This window comes from Gymnoscopelus braueri, assembly GCF_963280865.1.
Source record: "Gymnoscopelus braueri genome assembly, chromosome: 4".
Taxonomy (NCBI): domain Eukaryota; kingdom Metazoa; phylum Chordata; class Actinopteri; order Myctophiformes; family Myctophidae; genus Gymnoscopelus; species Gymnoscopelus braueri.
This window is the reverse complement of record NC_137605.1, coordinates 33179300-33204738: the sequence shown is the minus strand read 5'-3', so window position 1 is coordinate 33204738 and position 25439 is coordinate 33179300. Positions and strand designations below refer to the sequence as shown.

At 41.7% G+C, this 25439-nt stretch overlaps 3 protein-coding genes across 10 annotated transcripts; all 3 read left to right on the top strand.

Annotated features, from left to right (window-relative positions):
* Positions 1 to 477: 477 nt before the first annotated feature.
* On the top strand, positions 478 to 11097 carry LOC308083877 (uncharacterized protein). Of its 2 annotated transcripts, XR_013933017.1 has the most exons (11): positions 478 to 776; positions 1961 to 2139; positions 2299 to 3005; positions 3410 to 3721; positions 4590 to 4752; positions 5639 to 5868; positions 6466 to 6610; positions 6723 to 7006; positions 7219 to 7266; positions 7527 to 8510; positions 8560 to 11097. XR_013933017.1 is itself a non-coding variant. In XM_080426289.1 (10 exons), the coding sequence occupies exons 2-9, from the start codon at positions 2043 to 2045 to the stop codon at positions 7249 to 7251; spliced, it is 1971 nt and encodes a 656-aa protein (XP_080282415.1). In that variant the 5' UTR covers positions 478 to 776; positions 1961 to 2042; the 3' UTR covers positions 7252 to 7266; positions 7527 to 11097. The 2 variants fall into 2 exon arrangements, 1 of the variants encoding a protein (XP_080282415.1); XM_080426289.1 differs by having other exon boundaries at positions 7527 to 11097.
* A 1850-nt stretch (positions 11098 to 12947) lies between these two features.
* LOC308084803 (uncharacterized protein) lies at positions 12948 to 17781 on the top strand. 7 transcript variants are annotated; one of them, XM_080427701.1, is made up of 5 exons: positions 12948 to 13039; positions 14223 to 14385; positions 14967 to 15280; positions 16593 to 16785; positions 16881 to 17781. In XM_080427701.1, the coding sequence occupies exons 2-5, from the start codon at positions 14253 to 14255 to the stop codon at positions 17468 to 17470; spliced, it is 1230 nt and encodes a 409-aa protein (XP_080283827.1). In that variant the 5' UTR covers positions 12948 to 13039; positions 14223 to 14252; the 3' UTR covers positions 17471 to 17781. The 7 variants fall into 7 exon arrangements, with proteins under 7 accessions (XP_080283827.1, XP_080283828.1, XP_080283825.1 ...); XM_080427702.1 differs by having other exon boundaries at positions 12963 to 13194; positions 14223 to 14280; XM_080427699.1 differs by having other exon boundaries at positions 12963 to 13194.
* A 1900-nt stretch (positions 17782 to 19681) lies between these two features.
* tmem116 (transmembrane protein 116) lies at positions 19682 to 25407 on the top strand. Its single transcript, XM_080426513.1, has 10 exons — positions 19682 to 19713; positions 19824 to 19887; positions 20391 to 20519; positions 21768 to 21872; positions 22049 to 22098; positions 22274 to 22357; positions 22902 to 23037; positions 23299 to 23443; positions 24027 to 24106; positions 24467 to 25407. Exons 1-10 carry the CDS (start codon positions 19700 to 19702, stop codon positions 24632 to 24634), a joined length of 975 nt encoding a protein of 324 aa, XP_080282639.1. The 5' UTR covers positions 19682 to 19699; the 3' UTR covers positions 24635 to 25407.
* Positions 25408 to 25439: the final 32 nt, after the last annotated feature.

Genomic DNA, 25439 nt, shown 5'->3' with positions numbered 1-25439 from the left:
TTACTTCTACTCCACTACATCTCAGAGGCAAATATTGTTCTTTTACTCAACAACAATTATTTGAAAACGTTTAGTTGCTAGTTACTTACAGATTTTGATTATTTTATTACAAAACATACATTAGCCATTTCAGCCCTATATACATTTCGGCTATTTTTTATGCATTTTGAAAACTTGGGACATTCTGCATAATGAATACTTTCAACTTTTGGTAATTCAAGTATATTTTGATGCCAAAACTTGTGTGAATTTTGACAAGTCAAACAAACTTTGACTTGTAACAGAGTATTTTTACAATGTTTTATTGATACTTTTACTTAAGTAAAACATCTTGAGTACTTTTTCCACCATTGTTTCAAAGTAACATTCTATGGTGTAAGTTATCAGTTCCATCACCTCCTCCTCGCTTCTCCGGACTGAAAATCGAGCGCACCCAATCCCGCTGGCTCCTCCTGCAACAGAAGAAAATATGCAGTTTGTTTACACGTCACAATTTCAGCAGAAAACACTTTCTGGGAATGTTTTCACTGTTGCATTGAGTGCAATACATCCACGGATGCACGACCTTACGCCTAATTCATGTGAATGCAACCCATTCCGGAAATAAGTACGCATTGTGTGGAATTAAAGTAGATGCTGTTGCAATTAAATACCACCTAACAAGCTCTTAGCTAACATTAGCATCAGCCAAAGTCCAAGGAATCTTGAAAGGATGATGAGCTGCTGACGTCTTTTTAATCTCTTCGTGGTTTGCTCTCCCGACATAGGAAAGCACGGTACGTGATGGTGCTGAAAGCATGCATGAGCATCATTTCTATCAAGATTTCCGTTTTGTTAGCTAGCATAAGAAGAATAAACACGGATTTTAGCATCCGGTCGCACTTTATTCTAGGTGCATGCAGGTGTCGCTATTGAGCAGGTTCAATGTCTAGGACAGTGGTTCTCAAACTTTTAAATGTCATGGTCTGACAGTAGCTGTAGAATACAACTCTCGTAGACGTATTTATGATTCTGACGTTTTCAATCTACGAGAGTTGTAGGGTTCACCCCCCATGGACACAGGAACTTTCAGCACTATACCCCGTAGACACTCCAAACATGTACAAATTGACAATAAAGGTGCTTACCCCCACGCTCCAAATGTTAACTCTCGCTACGGGGTAGTAGTTTAATGTAATAATCCATATCTTTCAATAAATAAGTGTTTTAATGCCGTCTGTGGCCGATTCTGTCGGAAGTTCCCAATGGGCGGTATTGACGCGCCCCATCTGGTGAAACCCGGAATTACACTCAATGTAAACAGGAAGTAAACGAGGGTGAAAAAATGGCGTTCGGCCACAGACGGCATTAAAACACTTCTTTATTGAAATATATGGATTATTACAGTAAACTACTACCCCGTAGCGAGAGTTAACATTTGGGGAGTGGGGGTAAGCACCTTTATTTTCAATTTGTACATGTTTGGAGTGTCTACGGGGTATAGTGCTGAAAGTCCCTGTGTACATTTGGTCAATTTAGTACCCCCTCAAGGAATCCAGAGAGTCCCTGGACCCCACTTTGAGAACCACTGATAAAGCATGTCAGCCTCCTCGATTGAAGTCATTCAGTCATTCACCAGGTACATCAGGTACATACAATTACGCAGTTGTCGCTCATAATTCCCCACTTAAATCATGTATGTGACAGAAGTCCCTATAGGCTCTAGTAAAGCACCACTAACATCATTGATACAATTTGAATGTATAGTACGTAACTTGACAAGATCCTGGTTTGGTTTGTCAGAAAGAATGCTGTATATTATGGGAGGGACGGAAAGGCATACATACATCTAGAAGACCATCATCTGTGCTGTACACTAGTTAGTGACTGAAATTTCTATTTTGAGGCATGGTGCAAACTAAGGGGGATTTGAATTCAAGATCACTGTAATGATGCCTGGTATTCCATTCTCCTTTATTAGCCCGTGGTGATACATCAACTGAGGATTGCTCCATGCTGGGGGTCCTGGTACTGACTGTCATCTGAGAAACCCAGTTGAGTTAATGGAGGAAGGAGAAACAGATCATGAAGACACATTCAGAGAGGAGGAAGATACAGATGAGAGTACAGAAGACGGACAGCAAGCAGCTATTGGAATAGGTGAAGAAATATATACATGTATACAAAAAATAATCATATTACTGTTAAGGTAATATGAGTCTGCTGTATTTTGCTTTAGTTACTTATTTATCATAAAGAAAGTAAATGGCTTATATAATCTTCTACAACAGTGTCTTAACGTCAGTTTGTTTCTTACAGGGGAGGGTATTGATTCTGGCACTGAGAATCCTTGTACATCAGCAGAAGGTGATTTGAAGCAGGACAACTCCAAGTTGCAAGGTCCTTACCATTGTTCAGTTTGTGGGAAAGCATTTACTAGACCTTACCATGTGGCGCGCCACATGGCAACACACTCGGGGGACAGACCGCATGACTGTCCCGTCTGCGGAAAGCAATTCACGCGGAAAGCAAGCCTGGTCGTCCACCAAAGAGTGCACACCGGGGAGAGACCTTACTCGTGCTCCGAGTGTGGGGTGAGTTATGCACAGCTTGCCTGTCTGAGGAGGCACCGGCTGAGACATGCCTCAGAGAGACCGTACCACTGCTCTGTATGCAGGAGAGGCTTCATCCAAAGACGATATTTAATACAGCATGAAAGGACACACACAGGAGAAAGACCCTACCACTGCACTGCATGCCCCAAACGCTTTGCTTCAACAACAGGGCTGAAGGAGCACCAAAAGTCTCACACAGAGGAGAACCTCCACTCCTGTTCTCTCTGTGACAAGGTTTTCACCTCATCATCATCTTTGAAAGATCATGTGAGAAAGCACACAGGACAGCCAGGACCCCACCCTTGCCCTCTATGCTGGAAGAGCTTTAATCGTCCGGGCTTGCTGAAAAAACACATGTGTATACACACAGGAGATGGAGACACATTGAATCCTGAAGATAACACTAGCAAGGTGAGACATGGATCATTCATCAATCAGTCCTGGTGCTCTTCCTCCTGGGTTTAAAGACACAATGGGACGGTTGTTCTTGTTGCTAATACTGTAGACAAGTTGTGGTTCTCAAACAGGCCTTGACTTATGCCAGGCCACAATTGTAAATATGTTTTTTTTTCTTAATTCTGCCTGGTTCTTTGAGATTAATAACCTAAAAAAAACCTGACGGTCCCTGGACCCCACTTTAAGAACCAGTGCTGTAGACAAATTTCAGTGACAAAGTAATGAGTCTTCTCATTGTTTTGTGTAGTACTGCACATGTAGTCTGTAGTTGCATTTTACAAAAAGACATGGTATACACTACAGTTGTTTATATTGGTTGTCCAACTGAATGACAATGTGGTATTTTCATCTTTTGAAAGGTAACACTCCATCGTTGCGTCCTCTGTGACGCATATTTCACTCCAGAGAAGCTGGAGCAACACAATCTCCTCCACCAGAGGAGACTGCCGTATGTGTGTGAGATTTGTGGCAGAAGTTTCACCAGAAAATCCAGACTGGAAGAACATGTGATGTCCCATACTGGAGAGAGACCCTACCAGTGTGACGTGTGTAAGAAAAGATTCTCCATCAAGAGAGTTTTCAAAAAGCACCAACAAATCCACACTAGGGGAGGATCAACAACAGAGTCACTCTCCGTAAATGGTTCATTGCCATTAGGAGGACAGGACCAGGTGAATTAACACATTTGTTTTGCCATGAATAATATTCGTATGACAAACACCTTCAATTAATTGATTGGACCTTTTTTATTGTACCCCCCCCCCACGTCATTTTAGTAGCAGGTGGGCATATTTTGGTTTTGGTACCACATCTCTATGAGCTTATAATAGTTATCCAGTTCTTGTACAAGTTAGTGCCGTCATAGTAGAAATAGTACCCAATACCATTAGGCTGTAGTACCAATAGCAGGTTTCTAATATCATTAATTAGTCTAAATTCATGGCCTCAAACAGTAACAGTTTATAGGTGATAATCTGATCATAATAATAATCCCCAGACACCCCATTGTTTATCCAAAGAAAATCTAATGTTGATATAATTTTTGCACAAGTTGTACAATTATATATGTACATTGTGTACATTGTGCACTTTCTGAATATTGCTGTTTAGAATCTTTGCTATTAATTGTGCAGCCCTAATAGCTGCTTTTAGGTAAATACAGAACCGCTTTAATTGAAAATACACTGTGCATGTTTGTTTTTACTGTATGAAAAAACACAAAGTATCATGTTTATTTTCCTGAACTGTTGTTCAGGATAATAAGCATGCAATATGTCTAGCTTTATTTTCCTGAACATTCTAGGAAGTGTCAAAGCTCATGTTTTCACAATCACAATCTAGTCAATATCACACAATGTACATATCAATGTAAATAGAGATTTGGAGAATGGACAATTCTCTCATTTATGTAACACATAATGGCCATTTTCTGCTGTGGTGATTTGAAGTCACAATTATCAAATCTCAAAAGTGGTTTAGAAATGACCTGTTCAGTTTGGAGATTCTCATCACTGTTCTTGCTTCCTCCCATTCTACTAGAAACCTGATGACCACCTGGGGTCCTACACCATGTCTAACCAATCATTGTCTCCTGATGGTAATAATGGGCTCCAGGATGTTCTGATTAAAAACGGAGAGGATGATGCAGTTGTCAGTGCAGTAATCATGTCTGATGGAGAGGAAATACAGTCTTTTCAACCTGGTAAGCATGGATTTGTTAAAACCTTTTCTGTACAGATGATAAAGTTACACTGATATTTGCATGACAAAAAAACATAAAGGTAACATTGAACATAAACACTACAATGCATTCAGATTCACAGGACACGGGATCATAGGTGTGTATGTGTTCATTCAAGACAGATAAATAATGGAAAAGGGCAGTGTAATTGAGGGGGAGGTAGGTACTAGGCCACTAGTAATGAGAGCTGAGCAATTTATACAGAGGCGATGCTTAAAAGGTTTTGTCTTTTCCTCCCAAGAGATAGCGCTGAGTATGAGTATGTTTGTACGTACAAGGAATTAGACTTTATGTATTTTTGGCATATTTATGCTTTATTTCAGATCAGTGTAGTGAGACAGAGAGACGCAGATGGGGGTCCGATTCGAACCCCTCTCCCAAGGAGCATATGGTCTGAACCACCAGGCACCCATAGATGGTGTATTTTAAAAGACTGTAAAGACAAACGACAATGTATTAAAAAGTTCCTATTGTATAAATGAAAACTTAACACAGTTATGGAAGGACTTTGCATTCTTCAGTTGTAGCTGCAAACAGATTAACCAACATGTTGGGGGAAAAAACACCCAAGTGGCAAACAGCGGCACTCCAAAAATAACGATCCAAGACGAGGAGGCTCAGATGCAAACTTTTTAATCTGGCTGAGGTGTTTCTGCCATTAGCCTCCCTCAGATAAAAGTCCCTTCTATCTTACAGATAAAAGTCCCTTCTATCTGCTCTGAGGAAGGCTAATGGCTGAAAAGACTGTAGCTACCTTATACTGTTGCCAAATCTGATCTTTTTGTCAAATCTAGTGAAATGTGTTCATATTTTGTATTCTGATGACAAAACCTGTTCCTTGTTAAAGTGGACAGACCAAAAACCAGGAAGAAAATCCACATCTGCAGCGTCTGCGACAAGAGCTACACAAGACCATCGAGGCTTAAGGAACACATGAAAATCCACATTGAGGAAAATGAGAAACTCCTCTGTTCTATCTGTCCAAAGAGCTTTCTGCGTCCAAGCCTGCTGAAGAAACACTTGCGGATACATATGCGAGATGGGCTCACAGCAGAACCTCTGAACGGCACCAGCAAGGTGAGAAACAAAAATTATATAAGTATTTTGAATTGACCTGTCTGCTGTTCAGACCTTACCAAGGCATCATGTTGGTGATTTTGCTTTTATATATTAATTGAAGCAATAAGCCACAAGAGGCTGTGGATTTTAGAACAGCTATGGGGAGTTGCAGTGCTATCCAGAAGAGTGGGCAACTGTGTATACTGGGCACATTTCTATTTATTAATTTATTTTAAAGAATGGGCACTCGTGGATTTTTTGGTGAAGACTGTGCACTTTTTGGGGGGGGGATGACCGGGCACCATTTGGGGAGAAGACTGGTCACTTGAGGTGGAGTTTTTGGCGGAAGACTGAACACTATATGGGGAATTCTGGGCATGATTTCAATTGTGTCTCAAAGAACATATCTGAGTCTGAACTGATTCATAAGTTGTACTTTTCTATGTGTATACACTATGTGTACACACAGCCATTTACAGCCAGGTGTCATTTCACTCACAATGGTGAAATGCCCACTCTTCCCTGGAGGCAGCCTTAGTTTATAACCACATATGCATAGCTAAACTGTAAAACATGGTGCAATATATTATAGTGCAATCAATGTCTTTTTTCCAGGATGCAGATAACCATGGTGACCCGAACTGTGACAAAGGTTCAGTTTTAGATAATGCAAATGACAAAACAGAGAACGAGGAGGTTTCTGTCAGCGGTTTGATTAATTCAGATGGTGAGGAAGAGAATTGGAAGCCTATTATAATTGGTAAGTGGCCGAAAATTAGGAGTGATAACTATTCAAATTATTATTAGTAGTAGTATTTGTCATCCATCATGATACTTCTTCATAACAACCACCTTCTTGCTACCACCATCAGACCAAAATGGCTGCACGGAGAGCCAAGAAGTCAACAATGGCAAACCAAAGCACTGCTGCCCAGTGTGCGGCAGAGACTGTCAGAAGGCGTCAGCGCTGGTGAAACACCTGAGGATCCACTCAGGAGAGCGTCCCTACCAGTGTCCTACCTGTGGGAAAAACTTCACCCAGCAGGTCCACATGACTGAGCACCAGAGGATCCACACAGGGGAGAAGCCCTACACCTGCGTGGGCTGTGAGAAGAGCTTCAGCTTTTCCAGCGCCCTGCGGCGACACCAGCGCCTAGTAATGGTTTTCATTAAGATTCTTGCTATTAGTATCATTAGGGGTGCCATTAGGGATACCGCACAATCGGCATAGATTAGAGGGGGGGGTAGAGATCTCTGTGTGTGTGTGTGTGTGTGTGTGTGTGTGTGTGTGTGTGTGTGTGTGTGTGTGTGTGTGTGTGTGAGATTTGAGCTTCAAAATAATTCGTTTTTGTTTTGTTCATTTTGCAGGGACGATGTCGTGGCGTTTTAGACAAATGTTGACATCACTTTTGCAAGGCAAGTTTTCAGTTGAAATTATTGTAACAAAAGTGTCCAGCAGCTCCTAGTATTCCTGTGTGGTGTCAATCTATATATTATATATACAGGCTGAAGTATAAACATTCTGTCGCATTTACTCGTTTTATTCTCATATAATCCTGTGCTGTCTTCAGTTTGTGTCTGGTATGATTCTTTCATATCTTTTTGGCTTAGAGGACTTGTAGACTGTTATGTTGTGGGGGAAAAGCTATAACATTTTCTAATTTACATATCTCCAGCGTCCCAGTCTTCCTCCACATGGACAGGACCAGAGCTTTTCAGGACCCTGAACCAAATGCGCCGTCAAGGGAAACCCAAATCACTACCTAAACCTGGCAGAGCTACATTCGGTCATCCTCAACAGTCTTCATTCCTGGGGAGAGGCCCAACATGGTGCTGATGGAGAGGGGCAGGACACAGGATCTTCCAGGTGTCAAACTGACTGGTCACTCAGAGGCAAATATGACTGTTCTATTTCATTCTTCCTGACTGTCAGAGACAGTGCTTAACACTGAATGATATCCGTCTCACGCACGTGCAGGTTGAGTAATTAATAACAACAAAGTCATTGCTGTGACATGATGACGGTGGTCGTGGAACGCAGTAGCCAGCGTACATAAGCCGTCATTAATTACTTCCCTTTGATCTTCTCGCAGGCTACGCGTAGCAGGTTTGAGGTTATGAAATAAAAAACTAAAGCCCTGTTCCAACCCATATCTGGGTTGGAACCTCGCGTTGCGTCCTACGATTAAGACTTTATTGTGTTTTTGTAAACCACCTACAATATAACTATAGCTCCCAGCAGACCACTGTTTGCGCTGGCCACGCTGAGGGAGACGCCACAGGTCTGTATGGTTTATAGAAGAGCCTGATTCCAGTCTCTTTCTCTCTTATGGTTGTTGAACAACACTTTAGTTGTATACATTTTCTGTTTGATTGTCTGGCGGGTGTTTTCACTTGTTTCAGTGCCTGAACAACTTACGGTTGTAGATTATTATTATTACTAATATTATTAATATTATTGTGATTGCCTGTTGAGTGTTTTCGCTCATTACAGAGCTTATTTAAGTGTATAGTGTTATAACTGTTTCCCAATAAAAGTGCTTCCGCTTGTGGGTGATTTTTCTTTTGTCTGTTTGTTACTGGGATTGTCTTCGCTCCACAGTCACCATATTAGTGTTCCCCAATAAAGTGTGTGCGCTTGGTGGGTGATTTATTTTATTGTATTGCTTGTTACGGAGTGCCTTCGCTCCAGTAACTACATCACCATAGCGCATGCTTGCCGTGCCTGCATGGTACCACTGTTGGCCGATGATGGCCATGATGAATGCCCCAGGTGCCTGAATTGCAGCTTTATGTCACAGGACCTGAAGCTGGCCAGACTTGCTGAGGTGGAAAGCAGCAGCTGGACAGCCAGCTGCCCCCGGAGGCGGAGGTTCTCCATTTTGGAATGCCCCACATAGCAGGAAGTCCAGGAAGAAGGACCATTTGGATGCTCAGGTTGACACACCTTGGCATCTCAATTTGCGGAGATGAAGGAGTTGCTCCTTAACCTCCAGCCGGATAGACCTGTTCCCTGGGTTGACTGCTGCCGCCCTGCCCCAGGAGGATGGGATGAGGACGATTCACTGTCTACAAGGGCTTCCTGCACCGACTTCGGTGATGAACCTGAACCAGAGGAGGCAGAAGTGGCCATCCATACTTCAGACACTGGCTCTCTGTGGTTGGGAAGTGAATCCAGAGTGGCTTCGATTAAGCCCGTTATTCGTATGGCGCTGGCACGGCTGGTCCTGGAAGAGGCCCCGGCAGAAGCAATTCCTAAAAGAGTCTTCTTTAAACTTGCTCCACCTCAGGCTGCTTTCTCTGTTCCCCCCTCTGAGCAATACATTGAGGAGCTTCACAAATGCTGTGAAGACCCCAAAGACCCACCGTGTCTCTGATGCTAGGGCCTTGGCCTCAATGCGCGATGCTGCCACTTATGGGCTGGGCAGCACGCCATCTGTGGAGCCATCTATTGCCTCCTTGATTTGTTAGCCCCATGAGGAGCTACGACCAGTTTCTCGTTGACCCAGGCCCCAATGTCGTTTTATAGACGACCTACTGGTCAAGAGTTATGACAAAGCGGCATGTGTAGGCCGCATAGGAAATTCACTGTCTCATCTTATGTTGGCTTTGTCCCTGCAATCCTCAGGTGTGGTTGCTTCTTCAGGCGCGGATGCTTTGTCAGGCGAAGAGGTTAATTAAGGCATAGATGCTTCCGTCCAGAGCTTCCTTCTGAGCTTGGCAGACTACTGTCAACACTAACGCTAACTCTCCGACGAGGTGTGGCTGGCCCAATCCCCAATGTCTGAGCCATGCCGTAGGGTCCTCTGTGCACCAGGGCAGCTGTTTGGCCCTGCTGGACAGCAGGTCTTGGAGCGGAGTCTCCAGACTAATCAGAGACGGCAGCAGTTTGCCAGCCTTCCCCGTTAGTGAGGCAACGGCCTGTGGCAGGTTACGGCACCAGTCACCCTCAGCCACCATCGCTGCAGGAAAGCTACCCCAGGGCCTTCGAATTTCGAGCAGCCCGATCAACGTTGCCGCACTCCTCCGAGTTTGTCGCCTTATACGTAGAGGGCTCGGGGGGTCTGGGTTTCGTCCCCCCAGAGGCACAAGGGGCCAAAGGGGTAGGCCCTGAAACCCGAGGCCGGCAGTGGGACGCTTCTCCCAGAAGCATCTCAGCTACTGGGAGAGCTGCACTTCAGGCCCTTGGGTGGTGGCCAAGGGTACAATATCCAGTCCCGCCAGCACAGGGGTGGCACTTTGATCACACTAACCAGGTTATTAAATTGGCAGCTCATGACCCCTCATGTCCTCTTACTGGGAAGCGCAGTTCTGCCTTCAGCAGAACTGCGCTTCCCAGTAAGGGTTTTGAGGCATTATATACAGGCGATTGCTGGGTTTCGTTGCTCTGATGGCCTGTTTGTCTGCTATGGTGGGTATAGGAAGGGGCACGCAGAGGCTTTCAAAATGGGTTGTCATGGTGATTGAGGAGGCATACAGATTATGAGGCCACTGCCTCATAATATCAGAGGCCACTCCACCAGAAATGTTTCCACTTGGAGATTTGTGCTGCGACCACGTGGGCTGCACCCTGTACTTTTTCCCAGTTCTATAGGGTTATGTTGCTGGAACCACTACGGTTGCGACTGCTGTTTATTCCTCGTGACTTTGTTGATACTAGTCATCCAGTGTTAAGCACTGCCTTTGGCAGTCAGAAATAATGAAATAGAACGAGAGTTACGTATGTAACTACGGTTCTATTAATTCTTGATGATGCCAGAGTTATCTGTCACTCTGAATCTTGCGAGAAGATTCTGCAGGTAAGTCTTTAATGACGGCATGGGCTCATGTACGCTGGATACTGCATTCCATGCCCACTGTCGTCATGTCACAGCTGTGACTTTGTTGATATTAATTACTCGACCTGCACGTGCGTAAGACGGATATCATTCAGTGTTAAACACTGCCTCAGGCAGTCATCCAGAATTCATAGAACCGAAGTTACATACGTAACTCTCATTCTCATGTTGTGAAAAAAAACAATGGTCTCCTAATGCTGAATGTTGGTGGGTGTATGATGTATCATTGGAACTATTATGATGCACATTGCATCATAATGCAATGTGCATCAATGTGCATTGATGATGCACATTTTTGGCATTGTTGTGTGCCAATTTGTTTTCTTTCTGTATAAACAAAACTATTGTTGTCGGCTTACAACTGTGACTGTTAATTTTAAGGGTTGAGATGAATACATAAAATGCTTTTTCCTCATTGCGATCTCTTTTATGTGGCATAATCCTCCTGCTTTGTTTGAAATAATTTTTGCTTGGTTAACAATGTCTTTTTATTTCTTAAATCCAGTTAATGATTATTTCACAAAAGAACATTGGCTATTAGATTATTACAGTATGTATATGTGTGTGTGTGTGTGTGTGTGTGCGCGTGTATATACACAGACACACACACACACACACACATATATATATACATACACACACACACACACACACACACACACACACACACACACACACACACACACACACACACACACACACACACACACACACAATGGAGGGAGAAGGCTGCCCACTGCTCGAGTTGTTATAGGATGGGTAAAAAGCAGAGGACGAATTACACCTATGTGCATATATATATATACATATAATGTGACAAAAACAAATCCCCAAAGGAGTGGGGACTATTCTATCTATTCTATTCTATCTATTCTATCTATTCTATATATATATATCTATTCTATCTATTCTATCTATTCTATATATATCTATATATCTATATATCTATATCTATATCTATATATATATATATATATATATATATATATATATATATATATATATATATATATATATACACACACACACACACACACACACACACACACACACACACACACACACACACACACACACACACACACACACACACACACACACATATATATCACAGTATGATTGGAGAATATATATATATATATATATATATATACACACACACATATATATATATCACAGTATGATTGGAGAACCAAATTGAAGAAGATGCACTCGGTTTCATCGACGGAGGCGCACCACTTGAAGGTGACTTGAGCCATGGGAGGCACCGCCGAGTGAGCTAAAGTGAGCGAGTCGCCGTGCAGAGCGTTGCAAAGTCACCTTCAGTCGACTCAGCGCCGTCCAAATTATTATAGGGACAGAATCGTAAATCATCAAAATCTCACTGAGGAAAACCACTCCTGCTCTCAGTGTGACAAGGTTTCAGCCCAATTCGGCCACCAATGAATTCCATTTAAATATATTTGAAAGGTAACACCACATCATTACGTCCTGTGCGACAAATATTTCTCAGCACCAGAGGGGGCTGCCTGCAGTATGTGTGTGAGATGATCCTTGGCAGAGCCATGGATTCACCAGACAATCTATCCTGTAGGAATACGTGATGTCCCATACAGGAGACGGAGAGAGACCCTACCCGTGTGATGTGTGTAAGAAAATATTCTCCATCATGAGAGGTTTTAGACGGCATTGCAACAACAAATCCACAACAGGGAGGGATCCGTCACAGAGTCAATCTCCATGAATGGCTCAATGCCAATAGGAGGACAGAACATGGGGAATTACCACAGACTTTTCCACATTTAGTCTGGGAATATTTGTGGCCAATATTGCAGTTTTTGTTGTTGAGGATTGGTATTAAGTGTGCATCCCTGAGAACAGGTAATAGAAAATACGAAGCAAGAGTTATTTTTTTATTACATTTTTACCTTGTGTGCCAAACTTAACTTAACTTAACTTGGGCTCTTCATTTCTGCTTAATTTTTGACAGCACAGTGAAGGGAGACAGCTGGAAACAGAGGCTTTTAGCCTAAGCTCTGCAGTTTGTCCTTTCATTTAAAATCCTTTCATGTGGTGATGGAAATGTCTTAATACAGCACAAAGAAAAATAAACAAAAATAACTGAAAGTGAAATGTTTTGGGGAAATATTTTAATATTAAAAATTGCATATTATATGAGTGAGTTGTTTTGAAGACCAGGAACCGAAGCTGTACATGTGTTTTCCCGTAGGACTTATTTAGCTGTCACACAACTCTTTGCAAGGATCACAACAGTCGGCTCACAACAGTACGGTCGCCCGAATGGGGGATTTAATTGCTCAGTCATTTGGTCCACATTTGTATATTAAGATGTAAGGCGAGACTTAGTCTTTGTTTAAATAACTATGTCTTATAAGGGTAAACCTGTATTATGTGCGAATGTCATGCAAGTAGACCGTAGAAAATGTGACGTCAAATACAAATGTGCAGAAAAAATACAAAGTTGGGCAGCCATGCTCTAAGCCAGGTCAGGATGATGTTCATTATCCTAAATCAGTGGTTTTCAACCCTTTCCATACCAAGCAAGGTCCATTATATATTCGGCATTTGAGCCACGGACCATCATTTGATGAGATTTAGCCTCTCAGACCCAAGACGTAGAATATTTTGTTGTTGTATCATATGCTGTGTTGATGTTGGTAATGGAGAGATAACAGGCAAACGTTGATCAAGAATAACAATTCTTCTACATGCTCTTAATTGCGGAGACGTAAATTAAGTAATGCTGATGTTTAACTCTCAAGAGCTAAAGATCTACGGGTCAATGGTTACCAACTCTCCATTTAGCTGGGGACCACCCGGCCCCAAGGACCTAGTGGTCCCCGGACCACTGGTTGAGAACCACTGTCCTAAATACTCACTGACGCTGCATGTATCTTTGTCGAGCTCTTATCTTCAGTGATGACGAGCTCGAGCTGGCAACTGCCTTCTGTCCATTATGCTCTACAGTCTACAACAACTTATAGGACTGTTTCAACCCATCGGTCTCTTCCTACGTTTCTGTTGATGACACTTCTGATATTAGGTCATTAGATGTATTTGGGCCATAAGTGGAGTACTGATGTCTGGGTAGTGTAGACGAGGAATGGATTTATCACTGTTGTTGAAAGTAGGGGGATTTAGGAGTTGTCATTGTCAACCGAATGCAATTAAACAGCTGTGATTGGACATGCACATTTGAGTACAGTGCTCAAAGGACATTATCACATCACTGGTATGTCCTGATCCAAAGGTAATATGTGATCTATTCTTGCAGTTCCACTTACCACCGAGCTAGGTTCTTGTTCAAATATGTATCAGCTCCTATTATTTGCTCATGTTGGTGCTTTTCATCTAAATGCAATCATGTATTATATATACTCACCAGGATGCACTAAAACACACACTGGCCATTTTCTGGAGTGATGATTTGATGTCATACCATACAATTGTTAAATGTCAAAAAAGAGAAATAACTGATTTCATCACTGTTCTTCCTTCCTCCCATTCAATTAGAAACCTGATGACTGCCTTAGGTCCTACACCATGACAAATCAATCATTGGCTCCTGACGGTAATGATGAGCTCCAGGATTTGATGCTTAAAAACAGAAAGGATAATGGGGTTGCCAGTGCAGTAATCATGTCTGATGGAGAGGAAATGCAATCATTTCAATCTGGTAAGCATGGATTATGAAAACATAAAACATTGTAAGGCAAGTATAATTTCAGTTGATTTTACTGCCAGATAGCCAGGCTTGTGAAATTACTCTATGTGCAACACAAACAATATAAAGGCAACCGTGAACATACAGCAACAAACAGTATTTAACGCATTGCATTCAGGTTCACAGGGTGTGTGTGTGTGAGAGAAAGTCAGAACATGTGATTGATAATAATGGAAAATGGCAGCGTATTGGAGGGGGATGGCACTAGTAATGAGAGCTGAGCATTTATACGCTGTAGCTGAGCATTAACCTACTCAAGAAACATGCAAAAAGAAAAGCGGTTTGCAAGATTAGCCCCAGACACACTTATTGCACAGGAGGTTGTATTAGCGGGGAAAAATGGGGAAAGTGATTCAATTGTATTACATATCAGACATGAATCACTAGTAATCCGTCTTGATTCAAATGAAGAGGGAGGTGAAACAACAAACATTGCACACTGTAGTTACCTTTTTATAATGTCAGTTTGTCAAATGTAATGAAATGGGTTAATCTTTTACATTCTGGTAACAAAAACCTACTCCTTGTTACAGAGGGCAGTCCAACCACAAGGAAGAAAATCCACATCTGCCCCATCTGCAATAAGAGCTACACAAGACCCTCGAGGCTTAAGGAACACATGAAAATCCACGTTGAGGAAAAGCTTTATATTTGCTCTGTGTGCAGTCAGGCTTTCTCAACATCAACCAATTTAAGAGCCCATGAGAAAATCCATGTGGCTGATAAACCACACCCCTGTTCTATCTGTCCAAAGAGCTTTCTGCGCCCATGCCTGCTGAAGAAACACTTGCGGATACATGTGCGAGACGGGCTCATAGCAGAACCTTCGACGAACAGCATCGGCAAGGTGAGAGACAAAAATTATAGAAATAACATTTTGCTTGTCTGCTGTTTAGACATTAGCAAGTCTAATGAGCAGGCATTGTGTTTTTGTTGTTAGATATTATGTGTTTCATTGCTCAGTTGTACAATGTGCATTTACAACAATCTACTATTTAATTCTTAATATTAATTCATAGATATACTGTAGATGTAGGAGGCACATCTTAAAGTGAGTTACCGGAAGATTGAGTAAAGGGGGTTCATGTATTTATTTTTTCTTTTAAATAATAATAATAATAAAGCTCTCAACATTGCGGTTCCAGGAAGAGTTTGAATAGGGAAGGAGAGAACAGAGGAGAAAGGAGCGCAGAACATGTAAAATAACAGGAAGGCACAGTCCAGTATACATAAGGTGCATGCTTAAAAATGAGCAATTGATATACACTGCTCAAAAAAATAAAGGGAACACTTTGATCCCTTAATTCTTTTGAGTTTTTTCGTTAGCAGTATGTACACAGTTCATGAAAAAACTCAAAAGAATTAAGGGATCAAAGTGTTCCCTTTATTTTTTGAGCAGTATATATATGGCACAAGTACGGAAGGCAAAAAAAATGCTTCTTGTGCAGGTGGAAACTTATCCAGATTGTTAAAACGTAGCAGGTATATAAAATCAGGGTATCAGGTGCATGCTTAAAGTGACATGGTTAAAGAAATGAAAAATAGACCTGAAAATGAATTTTCTGTTTATTAAAGCTGGAGAGAATGAGAGAATGAGAAAAGTTTAAAGAAAATCAGAGGTCAAGTCACCTTAAGAAGCATGAATTAACTTTTATCTCAGTTTATGGTGTTAATAGTGCCCACCATAGGCTTTAATGAGCTCTAACAGTGGAGGCAGGATTTTGTCTGGATGAGACAGGAACAGTGTACATACGTAAAAAGGGAATTCTGGTTGGACTTTAACTTATAAAGAGGAGGTGAGAGTAGAAAGGCATTTAACCCGGCCTAGGCTGATTTTGTAATTCATTTTACAGTTCAGGTTGAAAACTACAGCAGATTAAAAACATGTCCGCAACGCAAGAGCAGCTAATACAAGTAATAATGGGTGTGATGTGCCCAGAGCTTTGGGTGTGCCAATGTGCAAGAATATAGTAGTCAAAAGTATTCAATTCAATTCAATTCAAAGGGCTTCACTGTACAATGACATACTGTACGGTAGTGAGTTTCTATTTGGATAAAAGTTTTAAGCAGTTTTAAAGGATAGGGGGGTGGGGGGGTGGCGGTATTATATGCTAAAGCTTGTCATGATGAAATACTGTAGGGCAATGTCTTTTTTCCAGGATGCAGATGGCCAACTCAACACCTCTGATTCCTTCACCTCAGCACCCAAATGCGATAACCATGATGACCCGAACTGGGAAAAAGGTTCTGTCTTGGATAATGAAGATGACAAAACAGAGAACGAGGAGGGTGATGTCAGTGGTTTGATTAATTCAGATGGTGAGGAAGAGAATTGGAAGCCTATTATAATCGGTAAGTGGTGATGATAATTCAAATGATTATAAGTAGTATTTGTCATCCATCATGACATTTCTTCATAACAACCACCATCTTGCTACCCCCATCAGACCAAAATGGCTGCCCGGAGAGCCAGGAAGGCAACAATGGCAAACCAAAGCACTGCTGTCCATTGTGTGGCAGAGACTGTCGGAAGGCCTCAGCGCTGGTGAAACACCTGAGGATCCACTCAGGAGAGCGTCCCTACCAGTGTCCTACCTGTGGGAAAAACTTCACCCAGCAGGTCCACATGACTGAGCACCAGAGGATCCACACAGGGGTGAAGCCCTACGCCTGCATGCTCTGTGAGAAGAGCTTCACCTTTTCCAGTGCCCTGCGGCGACACCAGCGCCTCCACAACGACGACAGGCCCTACCAGTGCTCCATTTGCCAGTTGAGTTTCAAGCAGCAGAGCTCATTGAAAAGCCATGAGCTCATCCACTCGGGGGTAAGGCACCACTGCTCATTCTGCAATAAGAGTTTCAGCAGGGCGCTGGAGCTGACCTACCACGTAGGCACACACTCGGAGGCCAGACCGTACTTCTGTAATATCTGTAAGAAGAACTTGAGCGGTGCCAGGATCTTTAAAAATCACATGAAGAAACACAAGTCATCTTCTGGACCTCAGGAGGCGGAGGCGGTGTCACTCTCAGATGACTAACTAGTAAATTAAACAAACTTACAAGGCCTTATGCTTGACAAATGCAAGAGATTGCACTGCAACCAATCACACCACTAGAGAAAATGGTGGACAGACGCTCGCTCACTGTTTGAACTTTGATTCCTCTGTACACTGGAACTGTAATGTGTTGCCATTCCTTATTCACACCCCACTACTTGACATCCTGATAGGCTATGCAAGTGCATATTAAGTTGAAGTGAAGGACTCCTGGAATTATGTGCATATAAATGATCTTGCACAGAAAAATATGCATGGGAAATTACTGCCGGTTTCAATAAACGTGTGGACCAGCCACTTTTGTTCTGTACTCAATGACTGTTAATGTGCACATGCTCCTACAGTACATTGTTCAATAATGCCAATGTCAAAGTTGGATATACTTAATACAATTAGGACTAAATCACTCAAATCTGAATGTAGGAAGAGTTTAGTTGTCATAGCTAATATGTGGTAGACAATAGGATGCACCACTTTCTATCCTCTCATGACTCGGACTCCAGCTTAGACTTGGTCTTGTCTTGGAACATTTGGGATAATAATATAGCCAGGACTCTCTGGGGAGCCATCATCTTGCTGTTTGGTTATCATTGTTAACTTCTTATGAAAGCTATAATACAAAGACTTATTTTAAGGAATGTTATTTTAACCAATCTGCATGGTAGAGTATGTTAATACAGATTTGCAGTGGTTGGAGGTGGTGTCCCTAGACACGAATGATCGGTACTGCACTAGTAGTTTTCAAAAGTGAAATGTTAAAAAAAGTATAAGACATTTCAAAGTGTCAGTCCAATCCGACCTGTTGGTGTGCATAAAATACACACACATACAGACAACTTCAACTTCATTATAATATACTGCATATTATGCAGTATATAAATAAAGTGAATATCTCATTAAATGACTTAAGACTCAGAGAATATGGGATTGCACTTAAACGAACACAAACCAGTAGAGGATATTGGTCAGGCCTTAATTAACACATGAGATGACATTAAAGATATTAATACAGTGTATCTGTCCAGGAAGCATTTTGCTTCTAAAGCACATTTTCTCCTTGGGGTTGTATTCTTTCAGGTAGTAAGTGCTGAGGAACTACCCTTTGTTAAAAGCTGTTTTTATGCATAAATATTGTTGGTGATACCCACCAGTCAACAGGCAAAGCCAAAGGGTGGGTAGTAAATATTGTCATTTGCTTGTGGGTTTATGCACCATGCCACTCACTTTGTCAGGGAACAAATTATTTCAATGTCTGATTCCAGTCTAAAAAAAGTTGAATTGCTAGAACCCGAATAATGCCAGATATTTGGATTAATTAACCTGTTGTCTAGGACCTAGACAACAGGTTTAAAAAATAATTAAATATAGCAGATCTACAAGCTCTTAACTCGCCACAATACGATCAGTTGTGAGCTTGTAGATTAGCTATTTTCTGTACTTTTGCGATGTATTTATGATAAAAGATAACATGGAGATTTATGCCTGACAGCAACAATATGGAAGAGCACAAAGGAATGCCACTATTTCTTGCTGTGTTGTTACTTTCACATTTGGTCAGCAGATGTCGCCAGTGGACATACTGTACAGCTATTGTCCACCTGGTACAGTACCATCCTCTGTAAGACATCCTAAGAGGAGTGGCCAGAGTAGTACATGAAAACATGGGAGGAGTTTAGTGCAAATATAACAGAGGGATATTTACTGATGATGAGATATTATCTACCACGTCGTTATCTGATGCAGATCAACATTTTGCATTTGGATTTGCACTTGTGTTGTTGAAGGTGTTGAAGTCCAGGGATAGTCACGATGTCACCTTCAGGAAGTTTAGAGATGATGTTCCACAACGGTACGGAGCAGAACACCACCGGAGCTGAGGACTGGACAGATGTGAGTTATTGACAGTAGTTAAGAGTTTAAACAGACTGCAATTATAGGCTGAAAATCTGTTTCTACCTCCTGCTTCTGTGTCGTACATAATGATTGTATGGAGATACGAATACTTATCTATGACTTTGGACCTTGAAAATCTTACAATTGATCAATTTCAATGCACATTTAGGCAATTAGGCTCTTGTTGCACTGTATAATATTGTATGTCAATTTACAATGAATGTAGACGGTTCAACTGTTGTTTGTTCTGCAGACAGTATTGATAATGATTTATCTAATTTGAAGGTATATGATGCAGTGAGATGGATCCAGTTGGTCATGGCGGTACTGAGGTTAGTATGAGTTTTCTACTTGGTCTCTCACATTTCTGGATTTGGGGTCCAGATGGCTCACCTTGTTGTCATGAATTCATGGTTGATGTATGATTATGCATTGTTTGCAGCATTCTTGGTTCAGCCTCCATCATCACGTATGCTACTACACAGAGCATAATCTGGACACCTGAGGTTAGTGAGTATATGCCGGTGGGAAGGTTTCTGCTCTCTGTTTCTGTCTCTTCACTGGGTCACTGGTAAACAAGAACATTTATATGCACTGAACACTGACCTGAGATTCATCTCAATGCTTTGTCAATTGTACAACAATTCTGCTTAAGTTGCTTGCAAAATGGAAAGTGTTATGTGAATTTGCAATTGGATATGTTGGAAGTGTATTGGTGGGGCCCAGTCCTTAACAGTTTTCAATTCAATTGTATTATAGTGCCAAATCACAAGTTGTCTCAAGACACTTTACATATAGCGCAGAGACTGACACTGTCCCAATCTATCTATTTGTAAATGATAGTTTGACAAATCAGGATAGCCCTTTTTAAATGTTGCCTGTTCCCCTATTTGTATCCTTGTATGTGCTTATAAATATGAAATACTTACAATAAACCATATAGACTGTAGTGTAGCAGGTTTGTCTTAACATGGGAACATGGTGACATGCAGAACTATTTGTTTTCCAGCTCCAGCCCCTGTTTCTGCTCAGTGTGGCTGACCTACTGTTGGCCCTCAGTTGGCTGATAGGAGCAGCTCTCTTCACTGCAAATTGTGACAGTCACACTAACTGTTACCAGCTACACACTGTAGAACAGGTAGGATACTGTTACCATCTGCATCTACATACTTTAGAACAGATGGGAGACTGTTACCATCTACATCATTTAGAACAGATATGAGACTGTTACCATCTACACACTGTAGAACAGGTAGGAGACATGGTGGGTAATGTGTACCGCACAAAGAACGTAAATCACTTCCATTACATTTCTCTCTCTTTATCCTGACCGATGACATGCCTCATGCTTCAGCTTTTTATCTGGATCATATACTGTATCTGTCATCAAAAGTACATTTGTGAACAACGGTTTCACAGAGGTGTGTGAATATAATTTTATTATAAATGTACATACAAATCATCCAAATAACAAGGACGTAACCAAAGATATTGCTAAGTGATTTGCGGTGCAGGGGCTTTCCCCACTGTTTGACACACCCTGTAACTCAAACACATCTGGGCCACACTTGTTGCTTATACCTTTCCATCACACATCAAGCAGTTGTCGGGTCACTCAACTTGTGCAGCCTAGCTGAGGGTTTCAACTAAATGGCATTCCCTTCTGCCTGGTTTGCTACCGTGATGGTAACTGAAAGAGAGGGGTACCCTGGAAGCCATCACACGTATGGCACATGACATGACATAACACAGACACTGCACTAAACATAGGAGCTGGTTAGAGAGTACAGCCTACACCAATTTTTCCTTTTCTCATGCTGTAGTTTCTCATGTGAGTGCACATTTTCTAAATTTACAAATATGTGTGTGTTATGCATGTGTCAAAGAATACATTAACATGTCACCAAAACATACACATCTGCGATACATTTTTATTAAGAGTTTGCTTTTGTTCTACTTAGTTTACAGAAAATATAACTATATTCAAAAGATCTGATTAGCAGAAAATGACCAGTCTAGACATTCATGAACTGATGCAGATCAGGATGAAATGGGTCAGCAAATCCATTGCACTTTGATACCTACTGGGACTAGAGGAGCAGAACAGACCAGACAAAGACTACTGAATGTTTCTGACCTAATTTAGTTGTTCTTGTTCAACGGCTGAGGACACAGAACAAATTTCATTATTTTATTATTTCAGGAAGTGTTTGTGTTGGGATTTCCGTTTAGCAAATAAGCGTAATGGAAATGTATGATTGATGTGCAGCGGTTGTGGTTGATGTAGACACCCACCACTTTTACTGATTACTCATGAACTCCTTTCTAATGAAGCTTGACCAAAACCCACATGAGACTAAAGGTGTTCTTCTTTCCTGTCTACCAGATTCTGTACATGGCTTCCTTTTTCTACACATTAAACTATGTGTGGGCCCTCTACACAGGGATCAAGAGAAGGTTCTACTGCCACATGAATGAATACACTGTAGAGGTAAGTACACTACTAATACAACCCATTTTTTATGTTACTGCTCTTTTATGATGTGTGGCAATGAGTTTTATTGCACTCCCAAGGTTTCTATAGTTATACTTTTTTGTGTCTTTGTTTCGTATCCTCGCCGTGTTGCTTCTCATTTGTATCTTTTGCCTTTACTGTTTTTTTTCAAGTGCCCCACCACAGTCAGTACTGCCAGCAAAATAACAGCATTTGTTTCAGGGTAAGCATTGTTTATAAAGTTACTTCAGGGTTAAATGTTTAGGATGGAATTTGAGGTTGTTTAAATTAGTTTTTAGTTTTATGGTTGAAATAATTTCCGTATGGTCATAGACATCAGTAACACATAAAATACTACAACAAATATATCTCCTCATCTTATTTTCCTCTCCTTGCAGTGTGCTCCCAGTGCTGCTGATGATGCCAGCATTTATACAAGGGAACATGGGCCACTGTTATGCCAACTTCAGCCAGCCCTACAAGTAAGTAGAAATCATGCAAAGAAATTGTTACTGTACATGTTCAGTCTTGCACTCCATTGTTCCTGATTATACTGTACATGCTCTTGATACGATCACAACCACTGAACTCAAGTGTGCTTCAGTAGTAGTAGTTGCTTAGGGAAGGGATAGTGCTTCATTCAGTTTCACACATCCTCAGCCTCTCTGGGGATTTGAAAAGGGTATTTTCCATTCTGCAGCTGTAACCTTTTGGCCGTAACCTGAAAAGTGGCAGTGATTTGTGAATGCAACTGACACTCTTCTTCAGTGAGATTTGGAATAAGTTCAGTCACTATGTATCATTACTTTCCTATTACACCATCCTTTCAATACATGCATCAATTTGTATGACGTAGACAAGTCAAAGCCAGAATACTCAAACAACTGATCTGATAATTCATTAGAGTGATATAGAAGTGCTGGGAAAAGAAAACATGTTATATGTATTTATTTAAACAACAAATCTTTCATAATATTTGATTAATTTTAATATGATGACCTCTGTGCTCTACTGAACTCTACCCAGGTGTCTTCTGATGCACACTGGTGCCCTCTACCAAACATCAGAGGCCACGGAGGAACGCTGGGGCTGCAGCGTGAATCATTACTACCGCGTTGCTGTCTTCCTCACTACATTCGTCTTCACTTTTACAGGCATAGTGGTGTGTAATCAATCAATCAACTTTGTAGGGTCCATTAAAAACAAACAACATAAATCACTATACATTACAGAAAGAACTCCCCTATACCATAAAAACATCAGATATTACAAGAGACAATCATACCAGTGTTTCCAAAAAGTCTGACCGATATCTTTTAACATCTACCTTTGTGGTTTTATCCATCCTTTGAGTACTTTGAGGACTTGCAACAAGCCCACAGCCTAATGGAACCCTTCTCTTCTCTTGTCTTGTCTGCACCAGGTGCTCATGGGAAAGGCCCGCCATATTCACAGGCGTGTGGTCATTTCAAGTGGTTACCTAGGTGACCGGCAGCGGGCCTCCTTTCGCGTGGTTGACAGACAAATGTTCCTCTATCCCTCTGTCTTTATTTTCTGCTGGGGCCCAGGTATGTCTTTTTTCCAAATCATTTAATTGACCTACCATAGAGTTACACAGAGCACCCACCTACCATGCTTTACATTCATAGATTTACACAGAGCACCCACCTACAATAACCATGCTTTACATAGTTACACAGAGAACCCCCCCCCCCCCCCCACACACACACACACACACACACAAGCACGCACGCACGCACGCACGCACACACACACACACACACACACACACACACACACACACACACACACACACACACACACACACACACACACACACACACACACACACACACACACACACACACACACACACACACGTTTTACATTAATAGAGTTACACAGAGCACCCACAACCACAATTAATTGTCTTGCTCAAGGGCATGTCAACAATAGTTGTTTTTATGTATGTACTTTTAGTACTCAAGTTACAGCCAGACAAGGGATTCAAACTGGCATCCTTCCAATCACAACCCTGTTCACTTACTAGTGCTGGGAAATATATATAATGAATTTTGGATTTTACTGTGCAAATTGCTTTGCAGATTCTGTGTGACATTGAATTGCAGCCTTTGTACTTGTTCTCCATAGCTGCTTATCTAGCAGCCAGAAGGATGGTCAACCCTACTGCTGTACAGGGTCTGGCTGGAGTGATTCTCTACATAACTCAGGTATGCAGTCATTCTTTACATAGACCAGGTAATGAGGACAGTCTCTCCATCTCTTAGGACGTGAGAGAAAAATGGCCACCATGTGAAATGTGTATATTCTCAAATGTGCACACACACGCACACGCGCACACACACACACACACACACACACACACACACACACACACACACACACACACACACACACACACACACACACACACACACACACACACACACACACACACACACACACACACACACACACACAGTTAGGGTGACATTATCTTAGACTACTGTATGTGAGGTCTGACTTTCCCTGTCATGACTTGATGCTCATAATACCATCATAACATTCTGATTGTGTCTGCTTTTTGCCAGGCCATCACCTCCGGCTCCCAGGGCTTCCTTAACTGTCTGGTCTATGGATGGACGCACAAACACTTTCGCTCTGCCAGCAGAAACATTTTGTCCAGAGACATGGACACCCAGACGCCTCTCCTGTCATCCCAAAAGAGATGCTACCAAGCACTGCGTACTACGGGATAGGAGAGTCTTCCAGCTTTCAAAAGTGAACCACAGGCACCCATGTGTGACCTAGCCAGCACAAATGAACAGGTGTTTTTTTGTTGTTGTCTGCAAGAAGTTGGTTTAATTTTCATACTCCAGGGAGAGTACCGTGGCTTTATATTGTGAAGACAAGAAGATGAAGTGAAGCTGTGAGTCAAGTTTGGCATTCGCCTCTAATAAAGAGGCACTGGTGCAAGAGAAAGGGAAGGTCCGGGGAATTTACTACAAGGGGAAGTTCAAAAGCGAAAACAGGATGTGAAAAATCTGTTGAATAGTACTAATTGTGTAATTTACTCTCTGTTCTTGTTGAACTGGCAATAATAGGGTATCAGTGTCCATCCACAACTTTAGATAGATTGTTCCAGAAGTTTCCATCATCATTCTCTGTTTTGTTCAGTTATGCGGTGTCCATATGACAGTAGCCATGGTATTTCTGGAAGGATTCCAGAGTGGTATGATCCCAGGGGCCCCCCATTTTGTCCAATCGTGCAGAAAGCTCTTTGGGCCGTCACATTTGATCTTGCCACAACAAGGGAACTTCATTCACAGAGACGTGTTTTGACGTAGGAGTGTGACCCTCTGCTATTGTGAGATGCGGTGTACAGAGCCTGGTGGATGAAATGTCCGTCCCCCCGCCAGGAATGAACAATGAATGTCCTCTTGTAAACAGGGGCTACAGTACATGCAATGAATATTTCAAAGAGAACTGTTCAATTCAATTACATTATCATTCATACTCCCCAATCCCCATGTCTCACCAGATTTGTTTTAATTGCTATCAATG

Coding starts and splice junctions, on each gene's coding strand:
- LOC308083877 (XM_080426289.1), top strand. CDS start 2,043: ATGGAGGAAGGAGAAACAGATCATGAAGACACATTCAGAGAGGAGGAA. Junction 2,140..2,298: donor GCAAGCAGCTATTGGAATAG/GTGAAGAAATAT, acceptor TGTTTCTTACAG/GGGAGGGTATTGATTCTGGC. Junction 7,007..7,218: donor TGCGGCGACACCAGCGCCTA/GTAATGGTTTTC, acceptor TTCATTTTGCAG/GGACGATGTCGTGGCGTTTT.
- tmem116 (XM_080426513.1), top strand. Junction 21,873..22,048: donor TGAATGAATACACTGTAGAG/GTAAGTACACTA, acceptor TTTTTTTTCAAG/TGCCCCACCACAGTCAGTAC. Junction 23,038..23,298: donor TCACTTTTACAGGCATAGTG/GTGTGTAATCAA, acceptor TGTCTGCACCAG/GTGCTCATGGGAAAGGCCCG.
- LOC308084803 (XM_080427699.1), top strand. CDS start 13,150: ATGTGCAGAAAAAATACAAAGTTGGGCAGCCATGCTCTAAGCCAG. Junction 13,195..14,222: donor GCAGCCATGCTCTAAGCCAG/GTCAGGATGATG, acceptor CCATTCAATTAG/AAACCTGATGACTGCCTTAG. Junction 16,786..16,880: donor TTGGAAGCCTATTATAATCG/GTAAGTGGTGAT, acceptor TACCCCCATCAG/ACCAAAATGGCTGCCCGGAG.